This window comes from Lotus japonicus, chromosome 1 (genome assembly GCF_012489685.1).
Source record: "Lotus japonicus ecotype B-129 chromosome 1, LjGifu_v1.2".
Lineage (NCBI taxonomy): Eukaryota > Viridiplantae > Streptophyta > Magnoliopsida > Fabales > Fabaceae > Lotus > Lotus japonicus.
Genome location: NC_080041.1, coordinates 108799663 through 108818373, shown reverse-complemented (window position 1 = coordinate 108818373; position 18711 = coordinate 108799663). Strand labels below are relative to the sequence as shown.

Here is an 18711-nt window from a genome sequence, read left to right as displayed (position 1 = left end):
GGCACACACAAGGAGCGGCTTCTGGCAAGGCTTCTAGGCGAAGGGGCACATAAATGAATCGAGAAACACGTGAGTGAGGACAAAACATGCTGGAAAGACTTGTGTTGTTACCGTAAGGTCAATCATCGAATCGGGATGTTACATTAAGTTTTTAACAACTTTTAATTTATTATATATGTCCATTATTTTATCTCTGTCAATCTTATATCTTAGCCTTATAACTCTGCAGTTTGCCCTTTACAATGTGTTCATCATTACGGTGTGTTAATTATTGTGATGGTTATTTACTACTAAACAAATACGCATATGCACTTATATAATTACTTATCTAAATATCACAAATTATAAAATGGGCCACATATCCCCCCTCTTTGTCCCATAAAGTTCCAAATAAATCGTAAAATCATAAGATTCTAAGATCCAGATCAGATCAGGATCATAACAATGTTGATATATTTAATTATTTGGAGCAAAAATAATAAAACACTTTTTTAATTAAAGAAAATTTGGAAAGAAAAAAAAAACCCGCAAATGCAAACCCATTGCTATGGGTAAAAATCGGGTAGCGTAGTTGTGTGTACTAGACGACCCCAAGTATCTTGTTTACATATTCTTACACTAACACCAGCTATAAACTTGACAGAGTTTTTATTGTGGCAAATCTTGAGCCACATTTAAAACACACGTTATAATGTTATTAAAACCTAAGCTAAAAAACACTTTTGGCCCCTGATGTTTCAAGTTTGTGCAAATTCTACCCCTACTCTATTTTTGTCGATGTTTTTTCCCCTCATGTTTTCAAACAGTGCACCGTCTACCCCTCCGTTAGTCAAACATTAAAAAACTAACGGTATGAGCTGATTTGGTTTTTTTTTTATAAATATTTTTCTGACCTGCCACGTGGAAATTACAAGTGAAATTGAAAAAAATGGGCATGAGAGATTCAAACTCAAGACCTGTAAGTAACAAAATATGCATTTACCCAGTTCAGTTACATACATAATTGATATATACATCAAGCAAATTTAATTTATATCATTTCCTTGATCATCATCAACTTCATATACTCTTCATCTCTCCAATCCACTCAGGAACCTCTCCTGAGAAAGCCCGACGGTGTAAAGTTTTTTTACACCGTCAACCAATCAGATTTCAAGGATGTGAGAAAATATCTCTTTTCATTTAATTTCTTTAATTGACATGTCACATCCTTGAAATCTGATTGGTCGACGGTCGGTGCATCAAAATTAAACTCATTTCTGAAGTTGTGATTTATAAGAGACTTTTATGAGGTCACAAAAACGACAAATGCAGTTTTAGAAGGAATGGTAATACTAAATAATTAGGCGCATAATTGTTTTTTTTTATATATAGAAACCGCTGATGTTTATTAATCAATGAAACCAGAGTTTACATCAAAAGCTAGAAAATGCTCCAGGCATTCCTCAATCCAAACAAAACAATAACTAGAAATTGCAAATTTTGCCATACAATCTGCAACTTTATTAGCTGATTTGCGAATGAGCAAGAATTGAAAAGAATTAAGCAAACCAAAACAATCCGCAATAAATGAGCCAAAGTATGATCGATCCTTCCCCACCTGCTGTCAAGCACCATGGAGAATAGCATAGTCCGTCTAAAAAAAACAACCTCCATGAAACCGAGCTCAATAGCAAGGGACATCGCCCACTGGAGAGCAAGAGCCTCTGCCACAGCCGCTGATGGAGCACTTGCCCGCTTCGCCGAGGCACACACAAGGACTCCCCCCTCCCCCCTTGAATTTCTCACCAACATCCCAAGCCCCACTTCCTCCATTGCTTTATAAGAAGCATCAACGTGTTGTTAAAAGTTTTATCTCATAATACAATAAAGATTTGTAGCCCACGAAACAATGATAGACCATTTTCGACATCCCAATGGTAGGACCGCCATAAAAGTGAGTGTCCCAAATAGTACAGCACTGTACCGTAGTACATGTATCAGGAGTACTCATAATATCATACAAGATATGAAGTTTAGGGTGTAAAATCGAATGTAAACTCATTTTTGAGTAATCTCAGGTTAAACTCGCTCTAAATCGCGAGTAAAAAGAAAAGGGAGAGGGACATTTTAGTAAGTTTGGGTATTAGTTATTAGGGTTTTGCTTTCGGACAAAATACCCATTCTGATTTCCTGACTCGAAGAACAACCACTGTGTTCGCTCTAAAAGTTCCGGCGTCGAAGAACAGACGACGACCACCGTCACGCGACGTTCCAGCAAGGCTCCGTCGCGGCGCTGAGTTACAACTCTCGTCTCATCTCTCTGGTACGATGCTGCTCCGTCGCGGCACAAAGGTTCCGGCGACTTCTATTATCCGGCAAGTCAATACCTCTCCCCTTCAAGCTTCTCTGAACTCACTAAGTGAGTACTAACTACACATTAATTCTGATTTCAATTTGCAATTGTTTTGTGTTGATAAGTTGCTGGCCTGATTCTGATGTTTTCTTGTACTCCCATGATGATGAACTTGAAAATATTGGAGGATTGGAAAATTGATGATGATGACTCATTTGTTCTTATTTTAAGTTTATCATAATGTTTTTTTTATGACTTATGAATCTTAGATTTAGATATTTGGTTGTTTTGTGCATGGTTTTCATTATTGAATGTAGCTATTATTGGACGATTTGGTTAATTTTTAATGTTATTAGTATGTCTTCATCATTATTATGGTTTTTAAATATTTTTTGTTGCATGGCTGTCGAGTTTACTTTTCGAGTTTACCCTCCCTCCACGAGTTTACTTAAACTCTCGAGTTTGACAATCTTGATTGGGTGGACATCAATGTGTTGTATTTGTATGTGCATGTGTATATTATTGTTGTCAAATCGCGATCGTAGACCTTCGCGGTGAGCCAAAAATCCGCTATTTCGGTGGGAATAGCGTACTATAGTGGGCAATAGCGGTGTCGCGATTAGCCAAAAATCTGCTACACTATAGCGGCGTAGCGCCGCTCTAGCTACTATTTGATAACACTGGTGTATATATAGAATTATGATATTATATTCACATAAAATAAAAATTAAGAAAAAATCTACTAAAATAGGAATCATATGAAGGTGGGGAATCTGCTCTTGGGTCATGGCATTGCGTTTACTTCTTGAGTGATCAGCATTTCTACAATCTCCAAGCAACCTACCATAAACATTGTTACAACTTGTTGTAAGAAGAGAAACTATATTGATCTCATGAACACTAGAGGGACCCAAAAAACATAATTAAGCCTTTCTTGACTCATCCTTATGCTATGGGTATGATGCCTTTGCATTGATATCTAAAGTTGAAGGTATGCGAGTATGACTCCTTGTTTTACAAATATAGATCATGTGGTTTATTCCTGGAAAGTGACATATGGGAGTTTTTCTTTTCAGAAACTTGTTTCCTTTGCATAATTATCTAGGTTACTTTGACTCAAAATTGCTGTTTCCTTTCATTTTTTATTTTTTATTTTCTGTTCTAGACTTCTAGCTACTTCATCTTACCTAATATCTTACTTTTGTGAACAGCTATATATGGTTCAACAAAGTATAGATTATAGTTTTGTGAGTATAGTCAGGACAAGCAAAATGGACTTGCCTAATCGTGATAAACAACCTACTGTTGATGTGAAGAAGACAGCATCGAGAGATCTGCAGAATGATAATAAAATCATGGCGCTAACCTCTGTTGGAAGCTCTTCAGTTTTAAAGGATAAGGATCCTGATACTGATTCTAATAGAATTTCTGGCACGAAAAGACCCTTGTCTGACTACCCAGTGAACCATCATCTCCAACAGTCTCCAGGCAATAGTACTGCAAATGGACATCTTGTTTATGTCCGTAGAAAATCAGAAGCAGAATTGGGAAAGTGTGCTGCTTTTGAAAATCCAACTAATAATGCTTTTTGTCAACCTCCAAGGCAACTTTGTAGCGAAGAAGAGACTGCTCTACCAAAACCTCAGCTAAAGGAGCCAAACGTTTCTTGTTTCCCAGCATTTGCACCTTTTCCGTTGACTTCTTCAATAAGCTCATCTGGAAGGCCTTCAGTTCCTATTTCTTGTGGAAAGTCTACCATGAAGTTAGCACCCGTTGAGTCCAATTGTGTGACAACTTCGTCTGGCCCTACCATTGGTAATCCAAAGGGATTAATTGATATGCAATGGGAGGAGCGATATCAACAATTGCAGATGTTATTGAGAAAATTGGACCAATCAGACCAAGTAGAATATGTCCAAAGTACGTACAGAAATCCTAAAATAATCTCTCAAACGCTTTCTAAGCTCTTTATAAGTTGATATTTTATATGGCTGATATTGTGTTTTGGCAGTGCTTCAATCCTTGTCCTCAGTTGAACTTAGCAGACATGCCGTTGAGTTAGAGAAGAGAGCAATTCAGCTTTCACTAGAGGAAGGTAATAAAATTGTTGTTTTAAATGTTTCCTTTCTTAAGCACAGGCTTAGAGATGATGCATAGTCATTGTGTATGGATTTGGGGTGTGGTATTATGCACTAACTCAAATCTTAAGATTATCCACCATGAGTCATGCTTGTGGTAGTTCAACTAATGTGAGCAAATAATTGAATTGCTTTGATGTCATTCATTGCTATATGCCTGGGAGTTTATTTGTCTTTGATGTATTCTGTTGTTTATGTTCATCAATTTGATACAACTACTACATTAACTGAAACTTAAAGCTTTTGTAGTGTATTCCTTCCCCCTTTTTGTTTCCAGCTATATTTGATGCTTTAGACTTGAGAAAGACTACTGTCAGGACTCGAGATATTCATATTTTGACAGATTCACTTTTTTTAATTAGTAGCAGTAAAAATAAAAAATAGACACGATTCAAAATACAGTTTACATATCATGAGTTGCAGTTGTCAGCATCCTGAGTCTGCTTACTTTTATGATTGTATCCATATCCATGAAAATACTTTCAGCAACTGATTGTGTTTTTAGTTTTAGCATACAACATATATTTTTACATAACAGGTAGCTGATGACTTTTTTCTCACATATTTACTATGACAGCTAAAGAATTACAGCGGGTTGCAGTCTTGAATGTCTTGGGAAAATCAGCAAAAAAATTCAAAGCACCCGCAGATCATGACGAGTGTTCAGACAAGTTGAAGACATCATCATGATCTTCCTACTCTTTCAGTTGCAGTAATTTCTCAAGCAGTGGGAACTTTGTGATTGTTTATTGTGCTTAGTGTTTATCCTTATTGTTTTATCATTCTCGGTTTCATTCAGTTCATTCAGACCAAGCTAGAGTAGAAATAATATAATTTAGGCCGATAATAGTATAATACAAGTGAGCATGCATTTCTCATTGTTACTCCCTTCCCACTATACACATCATCTCATCAATTGGTATCAAATCATTCCCTATTCATCTCCTACATATTTAATGCCTATAATGTCCCTTCCTGTTTTTCTAGGTAATTCTTTTTAGTGCCCGTGCGATGCACGGATGGGAAATACTAATAAAAGATGAAAATATTAAATTAAGAAATCTAAGAATTAACAAAAAATACGAAGAAAATTATTAAAAATACGTTATTTGTTTTGGAACAAACGTTTCCTAACTTTCCTTCATATATATATATATATATATATATATACATGTTAATTTATTTTTAGTTTTTAAAGAAGAAATAAAAGTAATTTTGAGAAGTATGCAATTAATAAAAATTAAAGTATTCAATAATTTCTAATAAATAATATTAAGAACATAGTTATTTTACAAACTATATGAAAAAAAGGATGACACTTAACAGTGCCATTAAACTTTTCTTATTATATATAAAAAAAACTTTTCTTGTTATCATAATACAACAGTTTTTTTGTTTTTTGACAGATAATACAACTGTTATTTAAACATTAAAATGAACAGAAATGAGAGTTTTATATATGATAAATTGATCATTTACTTTTTAAAAATGGGCTTGATGTTGGGCTGAAAAGAAAAAAAAGGACGAGGTTGATGTGTGAGTGTAGGGGGTGAGTGAGGAAGTGGAAGTAGTGGGGTGAGACATTTGCGGTCTGCCCCACAAAAAGAACAAGTCCATACATCAAAAAAATAAAATAAAAAGGAAAGGAAAGGAAAGGGGTGTGTTGCGTATTGCGTTGGCTGGTTTCATTTTTGAAAGAGCATTCTGTTCTTCTAAGAACAAGAAGAAACCGCCCCCAACCGCTTTTTATCTCTGGAGATACACAAAAGAAGCAGATTAAGCATTACATACTTGCTTGTTGTTCGTGCCATTGAATTGAATTGATGCAAGAAGCAGCAAGCACCATGAGCAACTCTCACAGTCAAACTCATCATAACCTGCATCATCTATCATCATCTTCATCTTCTTCGAAACAGCAACAGCGGTGTCGCGGAAAGAAGCGCACTAAGTTGATGAGAATGAATAATACGGAGGAGGATGAAGAAGATCAGGAAGAGGAGTTGAAGGTGAAATGCTGTACGGAGTGCGGGAAGAAGTTCTGGTCTTGGAAGGCTCTTTTTGGCCACATGCGCTGCCATCCTGAGCGCCAGTGGCGAGGGATTAATCCGCCTCCCAATTACCGACGACCACCACCGCAGCAACCACAAATGCAAATGGTGATGACCCAGGAAGACCACGAGGTTGCTGCTTGTCTTCTCTTGCTTGCAAATGCAAAAGGAGAAATAATAACTACTTCTGAAACGGTTTCGTGCAGTCATCATCATGAAGAGGATTGTTTCGTTAGTCGCAACAGCAACAGCAGCAAGTGCAGTGGAGATGCAGTACTGTTTGGGGGGTCATCAGGGTCAGGAGGAGGAGGGCACAAGTGCAGCATATGTCTCAGGGTGTTTTCCAGTGGGCAGGCGCTTGGTGGTCACAAAAGGTGTCATTGGGAGAAAACTGCAGGATCAGGAGGTGGTGATCCTCTTCCTCTTCTTCCTCCTCCTCATGCTTCTGTTGCTCTCGACTTGAATTTACCACCCTCTGACTCTGATGCCTCCTCTGATCCTATTTCCCCCCTCACTCTCGATTTGAGTTTGAGACTTTAGTTAAGCTAAGCCAACTCAATCTCGACCCATCTTACTTACTTACTGCTTAATTAGTTGCAACTTACTACTTTCTGTAATTCCCTTCCCTTATACTACTATCATTCATTCATAATCAACGTCATACATATATATGCTTTCACAAATTCAACAATCAAACCTTTTCTTGTCTTTAATTTCCATTTATATATATATGTGTGTGTGTTTGAATACATCCATATGCTTTACCCCATTTGCTTGCTTCTTCTTTTTTTGTTATGCTTGTGTTGTGTGAATGTAAATGTGCCTTGCCATCCGTAACCAAAGAGTTGAAATTTTAGATGAACAGAAATTTATTTTTCAACAATTTGCAAGCAAGATCCCTCTACAAATTGCAGACTTTTTAGCATGAGGAACTTTCTCTAGGGCAATATAATGTTCAATTTAAGCATCTCATGATCAAAACTATTGTCCTAGAGCCTAAGATACAGACAATTAGTTGACATGAGATTGGAGATACTATCCAACTGCAACCATGAAATGTTTAGTATTACTTGTAGAGTGTAAATTTAAGCACAAAAGCAACTAAACAGGAAATGTTCTTACAAGGTCTTAATTGGAAAATGAGTTTCCAACCAAGTGTGTGTTTGGTTTAATCAACTAAGAGCCCATTGAAATGCTAAATCTCAAAATTCCTATTGTTAGATTTATGTTCCGTTGATGTAAATGTGAATTCAAACATAATTTAAGTTCTTCACCTTTAAAACCTTCATCTCTAAATGTTAGAAATAATAATATAAAATTATTGAGCTTTTCTTCAAAAATCATTCTCAACAAGGAAGTATGCCTCATTATGCTCCTAATTTTGTCTCAAAATAACACTTCAAGTGTCGAGGAATTGGTCGCATCACAGAGTGTCCTAAATCCTAATGTAGAGTTAAAATCTCTTGTTGAAGAAGGTGAATGTGGACCAATATTTCATTTTCACTATTATATAATGCCACTGGAGGGATTGAAGAATAAGTCGCCACTCATGGAGATCAATGAGAGACTCTAATCGTTCAATGCATCTTGAAGTTTACACATGTTGTACATGGTAAGATATGCTCGAATATAATAATCATATCATGCAGTTGTGTGAACATGGTTTCCATTACGTGGTCAAGATGGTGAATTGTAGCGAACCTCAAAAGTTATCTTATAAATATAGACAATGAGGTTGTGTTAATATCATAATATATGGTTCAATTTTCTATTTGGTAACATTACAAAGCTAACTCTAAGGATAGCTCAACTGGTAAGAGTTAAGGGACGTGTGGGTTGAAGAATGGAAAGTCTAGGAATAAATTTTTGAATCGTGCAATTTATCTTTGTAATGTAAAAAAAAAAACATGATAAAGATGAGATTTTTGGGAATGTGGTTCCTATATACATATGAGTGTCATTTACTTCTTGGTCAAACATATATGGTGGTATAATCAAAGAGTTCATTATGACAAATATCTAAATACTAAATCTTTTCATGAAAGAAGGTAAAATATTTTAAGTCATCTAAAATCTTATAACTAGTCGTGTTAAAATGAGCTATACTCGTTGGGTTTGACCCAATAGACCGACTAAGTGTGTTTGTTAGGCTATCAAAATTCAAATTTTATTTAAATTTGGCTCAACCATTCAAATTCAAACATTAACTCATTTTAGAACTACCTAAGGAGTTCTGCTAGGGTTTGAAGGAAAAAGAGAGAACCTAGCCACCACCCCTTTGGGGCTCCTCCCCCATTGGGGTTCCCCCTTCCTCCATGGAGGTTTCTCCTTATTCTAGGTAGGTCTTTCTCCCACAATAAGTGAGTTCTCTTCCATATATTAGGTGGATTTGTTACACAATAAGAGGGTTTTTTCACTTGTTAGTTTGGTTTCCCCCTTTTTGTTGCTACTTAGTCTCCGTTGTCACCATGTCGCAGCCTCTGTGCCTCCACCATCGCCTGTGTCTTGACTGCATCATTCTCCGCTGTTGTCACCTTCATCCTTCTCCTTCACTTAATTTCACGGGTTCTGTTCAGATGTTGGCTTCGTTATGAAGATTACCAGCAACCACCTTTGTTTCTTCACATGCGTCGTCTTTGATGTCTCCACTGGTGCCACATTTGCGGCTTCCACCTTCAACCACCAACCACCAATTGCGGCTTCCATCGTTCAAGACGATACCTCCCTGGTGTCATCTCTTCGTTCATCCAGATCTGGTCTGCTGCAGGTTTCGTCCCCTATTCTAGAGGTGCTATGCACTTTTGTTGATGATGACATTGTAGAAGAGATATTTTCTGCTTGACGGCACAAATGACAAGGTTTGAAAGAAGCGCAATACAAAGTTTCAATGCCAAATATTCATTGTTGTTTGCAGTATATCATATTTTGGGGTTGAGCTTGGAGTTGCGGCTGTTCAACCACCTTTTTTTTGCGGTTGGCCAAGATTTGGAGACCCCAAAGGCTAGTGTTTGTGTGACTCATCTTTGATCGGTTAAGTGTTATGGGCTTGCATCCTCTTGGGGTGCTTGCAAGTAGTGTTTTTTAATCTCCCTTAGTTCTAATTCAGTTCAGATGTAGTAAAGAGTTGTGAGCATAAGTGCTATTATGTTGTAAGTTGTTTTGGGCTTATGACCCAATTTTGTTCATTCAATGTATGAGTGATCTGTTGTAAGTGTCGTTGGAAAATCCAATTTTGTCGCTGAATGAGTTATGAACCTTTGAAAACAAATTGACTCAACCAAGACAACAACTCGATTTTTATTATTATTCATATACTTTTTAGGCTTAAAGGGTCCAAAGGCCCCTGAGATTACAAAGGGAATCAAATCCAGGACCTAGAAATTTTTTACATCAAATTAGGTCCCTAAGAATTTTTTTTTTAATTCAATTAAGGACAAATGTTGCCACAGCTCAATTTTGTCCTAGTCACCTTTACCACATGGCTTTTTTATTTATTTTTAATTAGAAAAATTAATTAAAATTTTAATTTTAATTCCAAGTCAGTTATATAAGCAGAAAAAAAAACGTAATAAAATCATAATCTAAATATAAATCCCTAATCTTAATAAAAACCTAATATAATCTACTCATTCCCAAAAAAACTCAACCCAAAAAATATGCATCTTCAACTAAACTTGAACCCAGTAAATAAATCACCTTCCTCAACCCTCAACATAACCAAGAACATCAATTTACAAAAAAAAAACTAACAAGAACATAACAACACAACCAAACCCAGCAACATCACCCAATTTCCAGAGCACAACATCAACCCAAATAATCTATTAGCTCCAAGTCACAAAGTAGGAAATTGAGAAGATCTAGCTCATTTAGGAATGAGAACAGAAGCATATGAAACAAAATTGAAACATGTTATGGACAAAAGCATATGAAACGAAAGCTCATTTACAAAATAGATGCTCATTTACACAAGCTATAGACATGGATAAAAGCTTGGACAAAAGCTCATCTACAATCCACATATAACAGACATTGCACCATTTTGCAGAAAAAAAATCCAAATCCACTGTAAACAGATTCTGCAATGTAAAGAAGAACCCAGATCTACCTCTTGAAGCCATGTCGGCAACCAGCAAGCCACAACCACCACCCGAACCCACACCAAAGCAAGATCCAGACGTACCCGAGCCCAGATCGAGACTAAGAGCACATCCGGCGCCAGCGGCCCTATGCCTCAGACAAAAGAGCACATCCTCTTGGCGAAACATGTCAGTGTCCCTCATGGCAGAGCACATCGTTTGCTGCAATTTTTTGATTTATGGGGTTTTTTCATAAGATGGAGGTGGTAGGTTCGAAGAAGGGAGGCCGAGGTGCCTTTATGGTCAATGGTATAGCTTTGTGGTTCCTAGTATGGTGGGTGGTGGTGGGTTAGAGGAGGAGGAGGAAGAGAGAAGAGGAGGTGGTGGTGGTTAATTGGTTCGATGGAAGAAGAGGAAGTGGAAGAAGATGAACAGAATGAAGATGAATGGTGGATGGAAAATAAAAATTGGGGCTAAGATGAGTTAATTAGGGCTGAGATGATTTCATTAGGGATTAATATTGATTTCCTTCTAATCATAACATGTGGCATTAGTTTGTAATTAAAAATAAATAAAAATGCCACGTGGAATTGCTGACTAGGAAAAAATTGAAGGCTGGCACCATTTGTCCTTAATTGAATTAAAAAAAAATTCTTAGGGACCTAATTTGATGTAAAAAATTTCTAGGTCCTGGATTTGATTCCCTTTGTAATCTCAGAGGCCTTTGGACCCTTTAAGCCTACTTTTTATTAGGTATACATATTTTTAATTAATAATAAAAAAGACTAATAACCAATGTTTTGAAAACCGGACCGGACCGGCCGGTCGAACCGGTTCGGCCGGGACCCGGAGGGTTGGCCGGTCCGTTGTAGCTCCAAAACCGGATGCTAATTAAACCGGTCGAAAACCGGAAAACCCGGCTTCAAACCGGTAAAACCGGTGAAAACCGGCGGTTTGCCGGCTTGAACCGGTTCACTTTTTTTGGACGCACGTGAGGCTGCTTGCACCATTCCAAGCTCGTAGTGCCACACTGTTGTTGATCCAGATCCTCTTCTTGCTGCTGGATCTCCTTATGCTTCCTCCGTAGGGATCTCTATCCGTCATCCTCCTTATATTGAACCTTCGAGTTCCGCTGGTGGCAATTGCTATGGGGCTCTGGGTTTTGAAGATGGAGCAGCTATGGAAACATTTGTTTGTGCTAGAACTAAGAAGAGAAGAAGTCCATGCATAATCAAAAAAGAAGAAACTTATGTTTCCCTTTTGAAATCTGACGGAAACTTTGAATCAAATCACAAAGGCCACTTCTATAATTCTCTTTGTTTTTTCAAGTCAAAATACATAAATGTTTCATTGGTCAAATCAAAACCGTGGCAGGCTGGCAGCCCATGGTTTTTGTTGTGCTCTAGGTGGTTTTATTTACTTTTGCATTGCTCTAGGTTGTTAGTTTTTGAACTGTACATTGCTCTAGCCTCTAGGTGGTTCTAGGACGTAATGGAAAAATAATCAAAGGAAAAGATATATTTATATATTAGACATAATTATTCTCTAGTTTTTTTTTTGATACATATAATTATTCTCTAGTTAATTTATTATAGAAACATAGTATTATTTAATATTATATAATTTAAAACATTATATAAATAGAACCGGTTAAACCCCGGTTTGACCCTGGTTTGACCTCGGTTCAACCTTAAAACCTTAAATCAGTGCCTTGACCGGTTTAATGACCGGTCCGGTTTTCAGAACATTGCTAATAACAATATTTTTTTTTCTATTTCCATGTGTTTTATTTTTCATGTGATATGAAAATGATGACTTAACCTTAAATTAATATTTAAATTTTTTTATTTGAGTGTGTTTTTTTATTATAAAAAGTAAATGACCTACCACCCGTGTAGAAAAATTGATATAAAATAGTTTTAACTTAAGTAGAAGTTTCAGGTTAATTAGAGTTGAAGATATCCATGACTTAAACTAAAAAGAAATTAAAGCATTTTACTATATGTCACATTTTTAACCTGCAACTCATGGAGGGTTAGGTCGGTAAATTAGTAGCTTACTTAAAATTTGACCCAAACCAACTCGATATGAAAATATGTCGGAGATCTGAAGGTTAACTCAAGGGGTAAGAGTTAGAGGACATAACGGTTGAGAGGGTGAAGGGTCGAGGGTCAAACCAACATGAGGACTAATTTACTAACATTACTAAATAACTAACATTTGCATAGGGAAAAAAAAAAAAAAAAACTAGTGCAACCCTTGGTGGAAAAGAGAGGACAGGACACAGTCACAGGAGATGGTTGAAGTTGGCGCCAACAGAAAAGGTGGTATTTCCCCCCTTTTCCCGAATTGTTTAATCTCTGAGAAATCTGAACCGTTGATTTAATCCAATGGCGAGATTGCAACGTCCAAGCCAACCCAACAACTGGTTACAATTGGTGATGGATGGATGGATCGAAAGGAAAGAGCTCTCTATTTTTAGGTTGTGTTGTGTGAGTGAATGATCAATGATGATAGTTGAGTCATTGCCTTAACTGAATTCCGATCGAGGAGTGCGGTGATGACGTGCAGTGTAGTGAGAGAGCAACAAGGGCAGGTGTCCACCATTGAGCTTCTGTTGCATAAAAAACAGGGGACGAATAGGATCCCTACGTGTGCTGTTTTCTTGTCTTGTCTTGTCTTGGTGCGTGCGACCGAGAGCATTGTTCATCCTCGTATTACTTCTTTCAGTAATAAACAAACATAAACAACAAAAACACCGAGCAAACCTCATCATACATTCAAGTTGCTGTGCCTGTGTTGTGTTGTGAGTGACCCACATGTATGTGACATACATACATACATACATACATACTTGAAACAAACACCCATCCACGCTCCAAGCCAAGGTGATTGATTCATTTCTTTCATTCATTCATTAATAGGGTTTGCTTTGCTTTGCTTTTCATTCATTCTGGATCTGCGATCCATCTGCAATCCAATTAATCAATTAATTAGCTGCTGATCTCTCTTTCAGGCTGATCAATCACTTACCAAACAATGAGTTCAGCTGTTCTTGTTGCTGTTGCTGCTGCTATTGGTAACTTACTTCAAGGATGGGATAATGCCACTATTGCAGGTCTGTCTGTCTCTCTGATTCCCTCTCTCAAGATAGATAGATAGAAAGAAACATTGATAGAAGAAATATTTGGTTTGGTTGATTAATTTTGTATGTTTCATTTCATCTACTTAAAAAATAGTAGTAATTAATAACCTGATAGATAACATCATAATTCAACTGCAGGATCTATTTTATACATTAAGAGGGAGTTTCAATTAGAAAGTCAGCCCACAGTGGAAGGTCTTATTGTGGCTATGTCACTTATTGGGGCAACCGTCGTTACTACATTCTCCGGAGCGCTATCGGACTTGCTAGGCCGGCGTCCCATGTTGATTATCTCCTCTGTCCTTTATTTTCTTAGTTCTCTTGTCATGCTATGGTCTCCAAATGTTTATATCCTCCTCTTTGCAAGACTTTTAGATGGATTGGGGATTGGTTTGGCAGTTACCTTGGTACCTCTTTACATATCTGAGATAGCTCCTCCTGAGATTAGGGGATTACTCAATACACTTCCACAGTTCACTGGTTCTGCTGGAATGTTTTTCTCCTACTGTATGGTCTTTGGGATGTCACTCACCAAGGCGCCTAGCTGGAGGCTCATGTTGGGTGTTCTTTCAATCCCCTCTCTTATTTATTTTGGATTCACACTATTCTTCTTGCCCGAGTCTCCAAGATGGCTTGTCAGTAAAGGTCGTATGCTTCAGGCTAAGAAGGTTTTGCAGCGCCTTCGTGGAAGGGAAGATGTTTCTGGTTAGTTCGAAATCAATTACTTGCTCTCTTGCATTACTTTCATGCTCCAATAGATCTTAACTTCATGTTTTTAGACTAATCATACAGGATACTTCTAAAACTTTGTCAGTATATATATGCTTGCTGGATATTCACTTTTTCACTTCAGGCCAGGGTGATTATATTTGTATTCTATCACCCTAATCTGTTCCACTTGGGAAATTTATCCATTTACTTGCTTTTGGTTCTACCGCATTAATTAATCTGTATATATCCATGATTTTAACACAATTGTCCTTGGGCATGAACAGGTGAGATGGCTTTATTGGTTGAGGGTCTTGGAGTAGGGGGTGATACAGCCATCGAAGAATACATAATTGGTCCTGCCAATGAATTTACTGATGAAGAGGATCCATCTGCAGGTAAAGATCAGATCAAGTTGTATGGGCACGAACGAGGTCAGTCCTGGGTTGCCAAACCTGCTCAGAGTTCCATTGGCCTTATGTCTCGGAAAGGAAGCATGGCAAATCAGAGACAGGGTAGTCTAGCGGTGGATCCTTTAGTCACCCTTTTTGGTAGTGTCCATGAGAAGCTCCCGGAGACAGGAAGCATGACCCTTTTTCCACACTTCGGAAGCATGTTTAGTGTTGGGGGAAATCAGACGAGGAATGAAGAATGGGATGAAGAAAGCCTTAGAGAGGGTGATGATGATGTCTCTGATGCTGCTGCTGGTGATTCTGATGACAATTTGCAGAGCCCGTTGATCTCACGTCAAGCAACAAGTATTGATAAGGACATACCTCCTGCTGCTCATGATAGCCTTTCGAGCATGAGGCAAGGTAGTCTTTTACAAGGAAATGCAGGAGAACCTGCTGGTAGTACTGAGATTGGTGGTGGTTGGCAACTAGCGTGGAAATGGTCTGAACGAGAAGGCTCAGATGGAAAGAAGGAAGGTGGTTATAAGAGAATATATTTACACCAAGAGGGTGGTCCTGGATCTAGACGTGGGTCTGTGGTTTCACTTCCTGGTGATGTGCCAACAGATCATGGTGAGGTCATACAAGTTGCTGCTCTAGTGAGTCAACCAGCCCTTTATAATAAGGAGCTTATGCATCAACAACCAGTGGGACCAGCTATGATTCATCCATCTGAAACAACTGCAAAAGGGCCAAGTTGGAGTGATCTTTTTGAACCTGGTGTTAAGCATGCACTAATTGTCGGGGTGGGACTTCAAATTCTTCAGCAGGTAATAACATTGTCAACCTCTTCCGTGTTTTTTGTTTCCATCTGTTGTAATGTTGTGCTTCAATATTTGTTATTGCTTTGTGATGAAACAATCATTGTGCTGTATCCACTATCCGGGAGAGGGGGGGGGGGGGATTGTTATAGCTCTTGTTGTCTTTCTTGAAAATGTTGAACAGGCAAGGACAGCGTTTATCGTCATCATCTGGCCCTCTTTACTTTTTGATACAGCTTAAGTTCATATTTTGTATGACTCCCTCTTTATTGTATTTGTTAGAATATTAGGATTCTTAATATTTAAGGAGTCTTTTGATGTTAGTAGTCATACTGAACTAGGGCTTGTACTGCATGAGTAGTTTACCAAGATAGTAGTATAAATCGATATACACATAACTCCTCTCAAGTCGTTTGTCACGACCTGAAACCCAAACTGTGACTACTTGGGTTATTCCATGTATTATTCAAGGGAAATTTTTAGAGTTACACTTACATTTGTTTCTTAGTAGATAAAATAGGTAAATGTTAGGTAGTCATTTAAGTGTAACCCAAGTAGTTATTTAAGTATGGAATAACTACTTGAGACACAGTTTGGTAAATGTGTACCTGGAAATTATTCAAGGCAAATTTCTTTGAATTTGAAAAATAAATTTTTGAATTCTGTTTTGAAGAACTAAAATAATTTACTTGGTATTTATTGATGAAGCGATATGCGCATTAATGTATCTATAACTTAAAATGAAATTGTGAATACCATTTTAATTTCAAAATGGCCAGATTATCCCTATTATTATTTAGTCAATGGCATTGTTTAGGAATTTGCGACTATAATTAGGGTTCCATTTTAGTAAAGTAAAAACAGTTTACGTGATATCTATATGATTTAGTGGCATATGATATTAAATCCAACTTTGATGAAATTGTGTCAAAAAGTATTTGCACATATTAGATTATTATTAAATCTTGTTTGGATTTCCTATCTTTGATGCTGTAAAAAGGAAGCGCCACTTGGATTGGAGCTCCTTTTTATTTACCACAAAATACTTCCTATGTGTTAGAATCCTTTGTGTAATGAACTACATTTCATTTTTTAAAATGTTACAATGAATCCTTTGTGTTAAAGTTATAAATATAAAATCATTCATGTGTCCTTTACCCAACAACCAAGAACTTAAGCTTTTGGGATAATTGGTTCATGACATGGTATCAGTCTCTTTGACCAAGTGGTCTATAGAGTTCGATCCTTGTTGCCCCCAAATTATTCTAATAAAAAGTTGAATTTCAGCAAAGTAGGTGAGTCGGTACAATGTCCACGCTTCAAGCCGAATAAGCTTATGCGTGAGGGGGTGTTCAAAATAAAATATAAAACTCTTAATGTATCCTTTACCCAACAACTTAAGTTTTTGTGATAATTTGTTCTTGACACTTTTGATTAACAGGAGTTTCTGCCTTTTGATTTGGAACTCATCTAATAGCTAGCAATGCTACTATAGAGGCACATGTACTTGCAACGTTCTATTGAGAAAAGGAACAATTGTGATTTGTGAAAGTTATTGATAAAATGTTTCCAGCTTAGGAACAGTTAACTCACTTAAGTGGCCACTTAAATCAATAATGTATCATTCATTAACCAATATTATCAAGCTGGAAACTTATTTAACTTCCCATTGAATCAATGCAGTTCTCAGGTATCAATGGTGTCCTGTACTATACACCTCAAATTCTTGAGCAGGCAGGTGTTGGTTATCTTCTTTCAAACCTGGGCCTTGGTTCAACTTCTTCATCTTTTCTTATAAGTGCTTTGACAACATTGTTGATGCTTCCTTGTATAGCTGTTGCCATGAGGCTCATGGATATTTCTGGCAGAAGGTATTCATCTCCTCCTTACCATTTTCTACTTACACCTTCTTCTCATACAGTAAGAAATATGTTTTAATTTGAAAATATATGTTTTAGAGTTCTCTTTATAATTTTATTTCTATTGGTTTTTCCCGACTTTAGTGTATCTATGGTTCTCTACCAATATCTCATTTTTACTTTTGAAGGAATATTGGTGTTTGGTTATTTTAGTTTAGTAATTCTTGCAGTTGTCAAGAATAGTGAATAATGTAGGGTTTTAAAAACGGACCATCATTAGAGATAATTCTTGAAATTGTTCTCTTTATGATTTGTTTAGTGTCAGAAGGTTCTGAAAAAGGTAAGAGCTCAATATTTGCTTAATTAGTTGCTCTTTATGCAAGGTTTAGTGCCCATTGCCCGGCAATGTGATTCCTCGTGTATTCCCCCACTGCTTGCCTGTGTTCATTCAGTTGCAGTACTCTTAAATAATGCTCTCTGTTTTTTCCTTTGTGCAGGACTTTGCTGCTGAGTACTATCCCAGTCTTGATAGCATCTCTTCTCATATTAGTCCTAGGGAGCCTTGTGGATTTGGGCAGTACGGTAAATGCATCAATCGCAACTATTAGCGTTGTTGTCTATTTCTGTTCCTTTGTCATGGGTTTTGGGCCAGTACCTAATATACTTTGTGCTGAGATTTTCCCCACTCGAGTTCGTGGTCTCTGCATTGCCATATGTGCTCTAACCTTTTGGATCAGTGACATCATTGTCACCTACACACTCCCAGTTATGCTTAACTCTGTTGGCCTCGCTGGTGTTTTTGGTATGTACGCAATCGTGTGTTGCATAGCTTGGGTGTTTGTCTTTCTCAAAGTTCCGGAAACTAAGGGCATGCCACTAGAAGTTATCATTGAGTTCTTCTCCGTCGGAGCTAAACAGATTGACGCTGCCCAGCATAACTAACTTAAGGATGATAAACTGAAAGTTTTGACGGTACCTTTTAATTATTTTCAATCTACGGTTTTGTTTGAATTTTTTTTCCCTTTTTTCAATTTTTCCTTTCGATTAATCTCTCTTTTCTGTGGGTTGAGATTGAGAAACCAGAAACTTTGTTTCTGTAAAAAAGTACATTTCTGGTTCATTTGTGACTTTGTATACTTAGTTATTGGATGTCAAAATTATTAAATGGTCTGCTTTAGTTATGCAA

General features: G+C 37.2%; 3 protein-coding genes across 4 annotated transcripts; all 3 read left to right on the top strand.

The window, feature by feature from the left end:
• The first annotated feature begins 2129 nt into the window (after positions 1 to 2129).
• LOC130729042 (uncharacterized) lies at positions 2130 to 5453 on the top strand. Of its 2 annotated transcripts, none has more exons than XM_057580660.1 (4): positions 2130 to 2357; positions 3547 to 4255; positions 4347 to 4430; positions 5051 to 5453. In XM_057580660.1, exons 2-4 carry the CDS (start codon positions 3553 to 3555, stop codon positions 5161 to 5163), a joined length of 900 nt encoding a protein of 299 aa, XP_057436643.1. In that variant the 5' UTR covers positions 2130 to 2357; positions 3547 to 3552; the 3' UTR covers positions 5164 to 5453. The 2 variants fall into 2 exon arrangements, with proteins under 2 accessions (XP_057436643.1, XP_057436642.1); XM_057580659.1 differs by having other exon boundaries at positions 2130 to 2401.
• Positions 5454 to 6148: 695 nt separating this feature from the next.
• LOC130732408 (zinc finger protein ZAT3) lies at positions 6149 to 7189 on the top strand. The gene has a single exon (XM_057584460.1). The coding sequence runs from the start codon at positions 6297 to 6299 to the stop codon at positions 7059 to 7061; it is 765 nt and encodes a 254-aa protein (XP_057440443.1). The 5' UTR covers positions 6149 to 6296; the 3' UTR covers positions 7062 to 7189.
• A 5880-nt stretch (positions 7190 to 13069) lies between these two features.
• LOC130729041 (monosaccharide-sensing protein 2) lies at positions 13070 to 18711 on the top strand. Its single transcript, XM_057580657.1, has 6 exons — positions 13070 to 13488; positions 13617 to 13718; positions 13884 to 14450; positions 14741 to 15675; positions 17350 to 17537; positions 18023 to 18711. The coding sequence occupies exons 2-6, from the start codon at positions 13640 to 13642 to the stop codon at positions 18465 to 18467; spliced, it is 2214 nt and encodes a 737-aa protein (XP_057436640.1). The 5' UTR covers positions 13070 to 13488; positions 13617 to 13639; the 3' UTR covers positions 18468 to 18711.

Excerpts from the sequence above, each read along its gene's own strand:
- LOC130732408 (XM_057584460.1), top strand. The coding sequence starts at position 6,297 with ATGCAAGAAGCAGCAAGCACCATGAGCAACTCTCACAGTCAAACTCAT.
- LOC130729041 (XM_057580657.1), top strand. The coding sequence starts at position 13,640 with ATGAGTTCAGCTGTTCTTGTTGCTGTTGCTGCTGCTATTGGTAACTTA. Across the intron at positions 13,719-13,883 it reads GGATAATGCCACTATTGCAG|GATCTATTTTATACATTAAG; the intron begins GTCTGTCTGTCT and ends ATTCAACTGCAG. Across the intron at positions 14,451-14,740 it reads TGGAAGGGAAGATGTTTCTG|GTGAGATGGCTTTATTGGTT; the intron begins GTTAGTTCGAAA and ends GGGCATGAACAG.
- LOC130729042 (XM_057580660.1), top strand. The coding sequence starts at position 3,553 with ATGGTTCAACAAAGTATAGATTATAGTTTTGTGAGTATAGTCAGGACA. Across the intron at positions 4,256-4,346 it reads CCAAGTAGAATATGTCCAAA|TGCTTCAATCCTTGTCCTCA; the intron begins GTACGTACAGAA and ends GTGTTTTGGCAG. Across the intron at positions 4,431-5,050 it reads TCAGCTTTCACTAGAGGAAG|CTAAAGAATTACAGCGGGTT; the intron begins GTAATAAAATTG and ends TTACTATGACAG.